The 12,500-nt window shown below is 38.6% G+C and overlaps 1 protein-coding gene across 1 annotated transcript; it reads left to right on the plus strand.

The window, feature by feature from the left end:
* Positions 1-499: 499 nt before the first annotated feature.
* LOC123517393 lies at positions 500-7,946 on the plus strand. Its single transcript, XM_045277405.1, has 3 exons — positions 500-863; positions 5,883-5,945; positions 7,921-7,946. Exons 1-3 carry the CDS (start codon positions 500-502, stop codon positions 7,944-7,946), a joined length of 453 nt encoding a protein of 150 aa, XP_045133340.1.
* The last annotated feature ends 4,554 nt before the right edge of the window (positions 7,947-12,500 follow it).

Consider the following 12,500-nt stretch of genomic DNA (forward strand, 5'->3'; position numbering starts at 1 on the left):
TATGTATGTATGTATGTATGTATGTATGTATGTATATATATATATATATATATATATATATATATATATATATATATATATATATATATATATATATATATATATATATATAGAATACAGGAAAGAGAAGACCCACAAAAGGTCGGTTATGTTTATTATATCCACTTCACAACGTTTCGGGAAAGTACATATCCCATCTTCAGGGGAGGGCGACTGGCTTACCAATATTTATAGGTTTCTACTTACTAGATGGCAAAATCTGATTGGTTCACTAAGAATTTCCTATCCAATACAAAATATAGTATAAAATTCTAATATGTCATAGCCAATGCACTAAAAGAGAAAAATTTAAAGGTATGATGGTTAGTGGTTAGTGAACTTCACCCCCGACCCCGACGTACAAGAGTCCAGGCTGCGTGAACTACTGGAATGATGCACGAAGGAAGCGCCATTCAATTGTCCCCCAGGAAACAAGTACCGTCAGATTGATGGAGTCGCCATGGGCTCACCTCTCGGAGTATTACTTGCCAACTTTTTCATGGGGTGTATAGAAGAAGTAGTCTTCAAGGAAACAGAGGAACCAGACATATACTGCACATATATCGACGATATATTCACCAAAACGAAGAACCAAGCCAACACAGAACATGTAAGACAGCGCCTTCAGCAAGTTTCTGGATTTAACTTCACTATAGAAAGCAGCATCAACGGCACCATGCCTTTCCTGGACATCTTCGTGAAGCAGCCGGACGAGTCTTTTAATACAGAAGTATATGTCAAAGACACAAACCCTGGACATTGCTTAAACGGAAGGAGTGAATGCCCACAAAGATACAAGGACTCTGCCATCGGCGCCTACATATGTAGAGCACTTACACACTGCAGTGCCTGGCAGCAAGTACACCAATAAATAGAGGGATCAACACAGGTACTAGTAAACAACGGTTTCAGAGAAAAAGACATCCATAAACAAACCAAGAGAATCATCGAACGCTGGTACAATGACGGGGAATAAAAAACTTGGGTGAAACTATGAAGAGTTAAAGTTGGTGAGAAGGGAAGAGTTGAGGGATATGGTGAGAAAGGAAATAAAGTGGGAGTGTAAAGATGACGAAAACCGTCTTGCTAATTCTTGTTATTTTTCTCTTGCGGAGCGCTTCGTCCCGAGCCTGTACTGTATTTACTTTACATTATGCCTAGGGTCTCTATCAAACTGATAAGCGTCTTATTTTTTTTTTTTTAAATAAGTTTCTTGCCTTGCCTCTCTCCGCTGCAAGATGTCTGCAGACAGTGTCAGTCCCCACCACCTCTTACCGGGTAGGGGAAGTGGTAATAGGAGCCACTATGCACTACACGATCGTTAGGTATTCCGTACTTCCCGCCCCCCAACAACTCAGGGCGCAGAGCAGAGGGCGCATGAAAACTGTCATTGTGTTTTGTGTTGTTTGTGATTTTGTTTTGTAATAGCAAGTTAGGTTTAATGGTGGGTGTGTTTTGGAACTACGGATTGATGTATTGTTTCCTCTCAACTTTTCTCCGTTGCCGGATGTCTGCAGACAGCGCCGGTGTACACCACCCATTACCGGGGAGGGGAAGTTGTAAAGGGAGCCGCCATGCTCTACACGACCGTTAGAGAGGCCACACATCCTCCCCCAGCAACTCAGGGCGCAGAGCAGAGGAGAGAACAAACCATCCATGCATGTGCATTGTTGTTAGTGTTTATGTTATATATTACAGATCATGTAGGATTGGTGTGATGTTGTATGTTTTTATGCCATATGTCTTCAAGACATATGACATAAAAACATTCTTGATAAATGTGCTATTTCGTAAACATGGGGGATGGGCTAATTTTGTTAAGATATTTTATAGGTTTCTTGAACCAATTGTGTTCAGTTCCGTGCTCGTAACCATCTATTGTTTTAATGTTTGTTGTATCCTCAAGGATGTTCTCAATTTTTTGTTTAATGTTGTTTCCTCTTTTGTAGATTGTGATATTTAGAGGATCCAGTTTAGATATCGAGTGCAGTTCTTCTATTGTTTTTGTATATGGATATTTCTCTTGGCGTGCAAACCTTAATGCTCTGTTTTGTATTCGTTGTAGTGAAAGCATTTGTTGTTTTGAGAGTGCATTAAGTGTGTAGGTTGGGTATGTTAGGATAGGAAGGACACATGCTTTAACTAAGTGTATTTTTATGTTGGTGTTTAGCATTTCAAGGCGTTTTATTACTTTGAGCGCAAGGGAAGTTTTTTTTGGGGTGACATGTGTAACATGTTTGCTGTATCCACGTGGGTACAGCTTTAGTTGTATGATGCTTGTTTAATTTGAATAGAGTATTAAATTTCCTTCAATGTTAACCGGAGTTGTCGTTGATAAAACTATGGGGAGGATAGTAAATTTTGTTGTGTTGGTTCTTATTTTCCATTTGTTTTTAAAGTCATTTATGTTTTTTTTTATTTCCTTTTCTATCTTTTTTTATTGGCATATTTCTTGATTTGCCTGCTTGAGTTATGATTTGTGTAATGTCACCTGCGTCGTGTATATTTATCCCATCTGTAATAGGTGGGGGTATGTTGTATGTATATAGTGTGCAAAGTGTGGGTGATAAGCTGCTATTTTGCGGTACACCACTGTGGAGTTGAAACCTTTGGCCTTCAAAGCTATTCAGAGTAACAGAGGCTGATTTATTGTCAAGAAAGCCTTGGAGACATCTCGTAGAACTATACAACATTGCTTTTTGTCTGAGAGGGCTTTTGAAATGGCTTATGTGATAGCTGCTAGGGCTGTGGCTGTTAATCTGTGTTTGTGGAAACTATACTGTGAATTAGGTAGTATATTGTTGTTTTCTAGAAATTTTCTCTCATGTTGATTATTTTTTCATAAATTTTGCCTGGTTCTTCAAGTAGTGAGGTAGAGCAGAAGTTGTTGGGGTCTGTTGTTGGTTTGTTTGATTTAGGTATCAACTTTAATTTAGAGTGTTTGAATACGTCTGGGAAATACCACATTACTAGTGATATGTTAAGAAGTTTTGTGAATATTTCTGAAAATTTATCAGGTAGATTCTGTAGAATGGTTTTATCTGTTTTTGTGTATCCTTTTTTTTTGCTTTATAATATTTTTCACATTCTGTATTGTGATCTGGGATGTTAAGTAGTTGTTGTTATTTAGGTTATTTGTGTTTCCGTGATGGTAGGGAAATATTTGTACTATGTTGTTGTTGATGTATGTGTTAAATTCGTTCTCTTCATCGAACAACAAATCTTCTGATGGGCTTATTGTGAAGACATTACTCCAGATTTTCTGAAGATTTTTTCTTTGTTTGTTTCTTCATATATCTTTTTGTTATCTTGTATTAGACACTGTGTTTGATTTGATGTGTTACCTTTTAGTTGTTTTAGTTGCTTCATGTTTTGCCAGAATTTCTTTGGATCTTTATAGAGTGTATTTTGTATGCTTCGCTTATTATTTTTTCCCAATTGATTATGTTCTGTTCTGGTTGGTATATGTTTTTCCATAGTTGAGGTTATTGCAGTCATCCACTCTTTCATTGAGTTTTCCAAGGTAGTTTGGTTGATGTATGGGTGTGTGTTTATGTTTTTTTGTTTTAAGTTTTGCATCTTGTTTGAATTCTTCCCAGTTAGTTTTGTTTGTTATGTATATAGGTGGTGTGTTTATTCTAATAGGATGTGAAGTTATCTTTATGATAATGGGTATGTGGGTGAATGGGACCGATCGCGATCTGCTATGTAGGTGCCTTCAACCGACAGATGGATTAATTATTTCACAGCAAGTTGGTAAACTGGAACGTACTTTTCTACACGTTTTGTAAATATTAAGTGGTTTAATAAAGTAGTTATAATCTTTCTATGAATGTACTCGTGGCATATAAGCTAAAAAGTGGAAATATTTTATATATATTTAGAGCGCTCTTCTTTACCATCTCTATTTCTGGTCCAAAAAATGGAAAAGATCATTAATAGGTAAAGCGTAGTTTTAATGCCTTTTTCTTTCCATAAAAATTAATATGAATTATATTCATACACAATCACAACAATTAATAGTCTTAGGAAATTAACAGTACAGATTATATTGTCTAACATGCACCGAGATTGTTCTATCAAAACGTAAACAAATCTAGCGTGTTAAGAGCCATCGCCACACTCGCTATACAACGACTTCACTATGGATAACACTATGGATATTAGTGAGGATGAACTTAGAAAATGGACAGTGCCAACTCTGAGAAACTTTCTGATATCAAAAGACATACCAAGTTCGCTTCTACTGATTCAGTTAGGAAAATTCGGTTTCGGTAATGTTGGCCAGGTTATTTCGGCACAGACTCGAAAATTTTTTTTTTTATAAATGCTACTCAGTGATATTTGCTCTACGCTTTTTTGAGTGGAGCATTATCCTAAGCAGAAACTCTGACAATTTTGTGATAAGGTATATATGTACTTTTAGACTTGCAAAAAATATTTTGATGGGACATTGGTACATCCATACTTTGCACCATTAGGAACATATATTTGCATATTTTTGTCATTTTCAATCAGACACATAGATAAATAACCAAACGTTTATATTATGAGGTATGTAGGCATGAATATCAGTATATATATTTTTTTTAATAGGGCTTCCACAAGAGCGACAGTTCGGCGCGATAGGCAGGACCAACTTGTGAATTAAATCAGCTGGCGAACAATGAAAACTACACAGATCGCGATTGGTGCCATTAGTTGTTGGTCCTGGTTGGTTAAGTATATTGTGGTAAGTTTTATTGTTGTTAGTATTATGTCTGGGGTGGAGAAGGCATTGTGTGATATGTATGTTGGAAAATCTGGGCTTATATGTGCTAATTTGTTATTATTGATCAGCATCATTAGAGCTTTGCCTACGTTATTACTCGTTTTCTTGTCTAAATTCGGGTGATGTGCGTTCAAGTCCCCAACGATGTAGGTTGGAGTTGATTGGGACGCTATTGCATGGAAGTCTGGGATTGGTAGATAAGGTCTTCGAGGAGGAAGATATGTTGTGGCGATGTTTATTGGGCCTGTATTTGTTTCTATTGTAACTTGTAGTATGTCAGTATCGTAATCATCTTTTATTTTGTTTTTCAGGTTATGTTTAATGAGAATAGCTGAACCGTCGTGCATTTCATCACTGGAGTTGATAAGGTAAGGGGTGTGATTTAGTATTTTTATATTATCGTTTGTTTTCATCCTGTGACTGTTGAGTAGTATGATTTCAGGGTCAATTTCTCTGTATATGTTACTAAATGGTTTTTTTTTTTTTTTGCTTTTCCAGTGCTGAACATTGTGTTGTACGATTTTTACTGTGTGTGGTGTGTAACTGTGTGCCATGTTGTGAGAAGTTGTATGTGTTGTTGTGTTGGGGGTGTATTTAATACTTTTCTTGTTGTTTTATTTACTTAGAGGGATGTCTGTGGTGTGTTTTTGTTGATTTTTTGGTGGTGTCCTCTCGTCAGTTTTGCCACTTCGGATTTTGTTAAAAAATGCATCATCCATTATACACCAACAGTTAGCGAGATCAATATCGTTCTTTATAAGGTGGCTATATATTTCCTTTTCATTATATACAGTGTTATCGAATCTCCATTTGAATCTACCCTTATCTATTGTAGACTTTAAGTAATTAAGACTGAAAGTGTCTTTCGGCCATCCCTCGCTTTTCTGAGTTATGATTTCCATTCATAGGTGGGTGCCAGAAATCTTTTCCAGTACGGGCATGTCCTCCGGTTAAGTGTTGTTGAGGGTTGTAGTTGGAGTGTTTTGGATTAATGGAGTATTGTCAAGGGCCTTTGTGCTTGTTTAAGAAGGTGTATTATTGGTGTTGGTGCTTGGCTGTGTGGGTACTGCAGTATTACATTTTGAGGTGTTGTCAGAGGTGTTCTTTGTCATTATGTTTAAGATGGCAGTAGAAGGTGGGTCCTCTGGTATAATTATACTGGGGAGGTCATTGGCCTTGTAAAGTTTATTGAGTTCAGCGGCAAAGCTTCCTGGATTAATGGAGTTTAGGAAGTGGGCATGAACCAGGCACGTCTGAATTTTTATGTGTCTCTGTCTAGGAAACTGTGAAGTCCTACCATCATCCTATATTAGCATGACCACTACTAAACTCTCGATGGTTAACAATGCACTTGGCAACAGGCCCCCCTAAAAAACATCTTATAGAAGTACATGGCATCACTATTACAAGAAAAACACATAAATAATTGATGGATGCAACGATGGACGACGCCTAAGCATCTTAGAAGCCCTCTGCATAAAAGAAAATAATCCGAAATTAAACATCCAGTCAGAAGACCTTCAGGCCCTTCCAAGCATGAAGAAATCAAGAAAGAAAAACGAAGCGGCAACCTCACCTCACCGAGCAACGAGACAAAGCAGTCAATCAGCGGCTCCGCCCACAGGGAGCAGCTCGTTCTGATCCCGTTCGGGCTGCATATAAAGGCGTTTTCAGTAGCGGCGCGGCTGGGGGCAAACGGAGTCAAACGGAGGCAAGTTTTCGCAAACGCGAGCAAACGCCTTTCCAAAGCGTTTGCCCTCGTTTGGCAAACGCTTTTTAGCCAATCAGCTTGGAGCAACCCCATCAACCTCATGGAATGAGATCAAGAAGAAGTTACATTTCGAATAAAACTTAATAGTTAGACGTATGTTAGGCCATAGAAGTGGGTACTGTAGATGTAGATTTACGTTTACATATTGTGCGGCATACTGGAGAAAACCGATATAAAAAATACGGTGTGAAATAAATTAAGGAGCTGGTGGTAGCTGGTGACATGTCGCATCTATCCGTCCTTGTGAGTGTTGTCCGATTCCATTCTTCTAGTAGTCGTGACTTCGATACAATAATGGAGTTACTTTTCTATTATTACGTAAAAAAAAGATAATATTTTTGCAAATCCATATATTATAAAGTAATGAATGATGGTAAAAATAGATTAGCTGCTAATTATTGACGTAATTCAATTATATAGGCGTCAGAAAACCGCAGCCATACATCTACAATGGAACACCTTCAAAACAAGCCCGCGTAGATCAAACCACTTCCAGGACTGAAGACCTCTTGTTTTTGATAAGTATTGCGCTGCTCGGTCCTCGGCATATACAAATGATGAAACACTGGTGACCTATAATACTCCCCATCAAGGAATAAATCTCCAAACTCTTCCACCATGCTGCTGTGTTTATGTCTTAACCACAGCGCTGGGTCAGGTGACTGATGTGTACGATAACTTCTCCCAGGGATTGAGATCACAGTGACATGGTCGTCTGGCACCACCGACGGTGTCCTCAGCACTGTCCTGTTCAGCGTGAACTCAAACATGTTTGGCCTTGCGGTGACGCTACTGAAAACGCCTTAAGCCGCACGGAGAACAGAAAATCTCATTCTCGCCAACAACACCGCAAAGATAACTACCACAGACTTCCAGCTACTGAAGAAGGGTCAAGGGACCCGAAATCCGGAACTAGTATCCATGGTTAGCTACGGCCAAACCATAAGCAGTCTTGAAAAAGAATATAAAACCTTGCTAAGGTATAGAGAAAATACCTTGAAGAAAATAATAAATGCAGAGCTTGCCATCACTTTTGATTAAATATGTTTGAGAGAAAATCTCCTGCCCATTTATATCCTTAATATATATATATATATATATATATATATATATATATATATATATATATATATATATATATATATATATATATATATATATATATATATATATATATATATACATATATTCCTCATTCTTTCTCTTAATCTAAACCTTCTAAACCTTGGTTTAACACAGCCTTTTCTCGTGCTGTCCATGACAGAGAGGTTGCCCAAAAAAGGTACTTGAGCCTTCTGTCTCCTGAATCTTACTCACTTTATATCTTTATATCTTTCAGACTCAAACTCCCCTCGAGACTTCTGACATCTAGTCAAGAACATATCCAACAACTTTACTTCTTCATCTTTCCCTCCTTTATTTCATCCCGATGGCACGACTGCCATATCTTCTGTCTTTAAAGCTGAACTCTACTCTCAAACCTTTATTAACAACTCCACCTTGGATGATTCTGGGCTTATAGCTCCCTCTCCTCCTCCCTCTGACTATTTCATGTTTTCAATCTAAATTCTTCGTAATGATGTTTTTCATGCCCTCTCTGACCTAAAACCTCTGACCGGATGGGGTCCTTCCTATTGTTCTCAAAAACTGTGCTTTCGTACTTAACCCTTGCCTGGCCAAACTCTTTCAACTTTGTCTATCGACTTCTACTTTTTCTTTTTGGTGGAAGTTTGCCTATATTCAGCCTGTTCCTAAAAAGGGTGACCGTTCTAATCCCTCAAACTAGCGTCCTATAACTTTAATATCTTACTTGTGTAAAGTTTTGAGTCTATACTAGGAAGATTCTTAAACATCTGTCACTTCACAATCTTCTCTCTGATCGCCAGGATGGCTTCCGTCAAGGTCGCTCTACTGGTGATCTTTTTGTTTTCCTTACAGAGTGTTGGTCATCCTCTTTTAGAGATTTCGGTGAAACCTTTACTGTCGTATTAGACATATCAAAAGCTTTTGGTAGAGTATGAAATAAAGCTTTGACTTCCAAACTGCCCTCCTACGGTTTCTATCCTTCTCGCTGCAACTTTATCTTAAATTTCCTTTCTGACCGTTCTGTTGCTGCTGTGGCAGATGGCCACTGTTCCTCTCCTAAATATATTAATAGTGGTATTCCTCAGGGTTCTCTCCTGTCACCTATTCTTTATTATTCATTAATGATCTTCTTAACCAAACTTCTTGCCCTATCCACTACTACGCTGATGATACCCCCCTTCATCTTCCCACGTCCTTCAGAAATTCGTCAGATCACGCAGGGATGCCACAGAACCCCTGACATCTGATCTTTCTAAGATTTCTAATTGCGGCAGAGAAAATCTAATACTTTTCAATGTCTCAAAAACTCAATTCCTCCATCTATCAACTCAATACAACTTTCTAGACAACTATCACCTTTTCTTCAATGACACTCAACTGTCGCCCTCTTTCACGCAGAATATCCTCAGTGTGTCTTTTACTCATCATCTTAATTGGAAATTTCACATCTCATCTCTTCCTAAAAACAGCTTCTATGAAATTAGGCGTTCTGAGGCGTCTCCTCCAGTTTTTCTCTCCCCTCCAACTGCTTACTCTGTATAAGGGCCTTATCCGCCTCTGTATGGAATACTCTTCACATGTTTTGGGGGATTCCAAACACACAGTTTTACTAGATAGCGTGAAATCAAAGCTTTTCGTCTCATCAACTCCCCTCCTCTGACTAACTGTCTTCAGCCTCTTTCTCACCGCAAATCCCGGTAAGCGGCGAGGCAAATGGGCAAGCCTCTTAATGTAATGGGGAAGACTGGCTGGGTGACCAGCAGAGGACCGAGGTGAAAAAAAAACACACACACACACACACACACACACACACACACACACACACACACACACACACACACACACACACACACACACACACACACACACACACACACACACACACACACACACACACACACACACACACACACACACACACACACACACACACACACACACACACACACACACACACACACACACACACACACACACACACACACACACACACACACACACACACACACACACACACACACACACACACACACACACACACACACACACACACACACACACACACACACACACACACACACACACACACACACACACACACACTCACACACAAATTCGGATTCAGATTCAGATAGTTTATTGACCACAGAAAAATATATACATTACAGAAATTAGAAATAAATTTTGGTCCAAATTACAAGACTTAACTCTTTTGATCAATACAGATCTTTAAAACCTTTCTAAAGCAATAAACACAATGTGTGATATGTTCAGTGCACTAAAGTCAACAAAGGCGAACCAGTAAATATGAAATTACCGTGTGATCTTCTACTATCTCAAAAATAAATCCCATAATACTGTATAAAAAAAATGCAATACACATAAAAAGGAAAACAGTAAAACTGTATTGTAATCAAGGTACACACATAAAAGACTAACTAAAAGACAAAACCTTATAAAACTATATAAAAGAAAACAATACAACTAAAAAATAAACAAATAAAACGCGAAACAGTAACATTATATTCTAATTCAGTAGTACACTCTTACTTTAATCATATATAGCTAAAATTTTGTGAATTATGGCACAAACGTTGTTATACTCTATTCTGGCAAACAACTCCCCGACAGTTGTGATATTATACATATTTCTCAGGTGCAAGGACAAGGGACAGCTTTCAATGGCGTGTGCTTCAGTCTGCACCAGGCCGCAGGGGCACAGCCTCTCTTCCATGGGAAGGCGGCCCCGCCCCAGCCGGTTCCAGCGACCTTTCTCTACCGCGAGTGAATGTGCAGTTAGTCGTAGTCTTGTCCATGACACACGTTCTATGTCGTTAACCTTTATGTTTTTTGTGTATATGTCATGCACTTTTAAATTTGGGTTGACCATCTTATAAAAGTGTAATCTGTTTGATGTAGAATTCGTAATATTTAATTTCAATTGTCGCTTGGCCTCTTCTATATCATTACTGTTGCTAAAGGTTATATCATTGATGTACCTGGATACTTGATCGTTGTAACCCAGAACAAGCCTCACTATATGTATTAATGGGGCATCATCCATAGTGCTTCTTTCTAACCATATTTTATGAAAGAAAATTCTTTGTCTTTGTTTAATAAGTGCTCTAAGTGAAGGCAAACCTAATTCCACCATACACACGTCATTGCTAGTTGTCTTCCTCACGCCCAGTAGTTGTTTAATACACCATTTGTACTGTTTTTCTACGGCTTTTATATCACAGTTAAGCTACGATTCACAACCATATAAGAGCGAAGTTGTTACAGCAGCATCAAAAAGCTTTTTCTTAACCAAAAATGGTACATCATTATTCCTATTAACAAATGATATAAATTTTAAAACGTGGCACATCTTTTTGTTGGCATGAAGTTTTACAGCTGTAGAGGCTGATCCGTCATCAGTGACCGGGCTAACTAAATACATGTAGTTGGTACAGTAATCTATTCTGTTGTCATTATACATTAATGCCTCTCTATCTTCATGATTACCATTCACACCCATAAACTTTGTTTTACTATTGTTGATTACCATGCCATGTGAGCTACAAAACTCATACAAAATTCCCATTTTTCTAATCATTCCTTCTCTGGTTGTAGACAACAACACCGTATCGTCCATCATGACTGACACATGTAGACATAACAGAAAGCCATCTAGAGGACATCCATGCTTGATCATCTGTAACATTGCATTGATATACATGACAAAAAGCACACAAGATGCGGGGGAGCCTTGCCTTACACCAATAGTAGTAGCAATGATAGCAGTTCTTATAACATTATTGGTATATCTATACATAGCGGCTAAAGACAACAGCATAGTCACTCCACACCCCATTTGTTTTAAACAAGTAAATAAATTTTTCCTCGGCACGCAATCATAGGCTCTACTAAAGTCGACAAATGTTACATATAATTTGAATTTCTTTCTTCTTGCAACATCCATCAACAATCTGAGTATGACTAAATGTTCGGCGCAGCTCCCCCCCCGCCTGGCCGCCCGCCTGCTCACGGTACGGTATGAACCACTGGCTGAGTCGCGCACGTAACACCATGTCATACACTTTGGCCAAGGCGTTGATAATGTTTATAGGTCTATAATTACTTGGTATTAATCTAGAGCCGCGCTTGAATATCATAAACATTTTTGCTGTTCTCCAATCATTTGGGTAAGAACCAGTCATGAATATTGTGTTAGATAATGTAGCAATAAACATAATCCATTCCGCCGGTAACCATTTGAATAAAGCAGGTGGCAAGCCTTCGGGGCCACTGGCTTTATTTGACTTTAAACGTTTTATTTGAGTTTCTACCTCATCGGACCTTATCGGTTCATCCAATACAGGAATGGTAACATGTGAGTGTAATTCATTCATGTCCGGATATACAGTATTTGGAGGGTTGAATATCTCTTCAAAATATGTCTTAAATGAGTCGTCACTTGGCTTAGAACTATTGTTAAGAGCATCTTCCATTAGTTTCCCGCGCCAGTTAATCGCTTGCCACAATTTCGCGTGATTGTTTTCTTCTAACATCCTCTCCCATCTGTCCCCGGCGCCCATCACTGGTATTACGTCGCGACTACGGCTGCTAGACGCACAGCCATACAACACCCCAGCTAAGTTAGATGTTGTTTGATTCACGTCGTCGTGTATCTGTGCTTCTAAGTCTACTTCGTTGATTTTTGACAAAAATAAAGCATGATTGACATTTCTTGACTGTATGGGTGGTTTTACATGTGAGACTTTGCTTCTCAGTGCTTGGGCGCACTCTGCGCTGTTTACCTAAGTCACCTGCTCTGACTGCCAGGGTGTT

Source organism: Portunus trituberculatus, chromosome 42 (genome assembly GCF_017591435.1).
Source record: "Portunus trituberculatus isolate SZX2019 chromosome 42, ASM1759143v1, whole genome shotgun sequence".
Lineage (NCBI taxonomy): Eukaryota > Metazoa > Arthropoda > Malacostraca > Decapoda > Portunidae > Portunus > Portunus trituberculatus.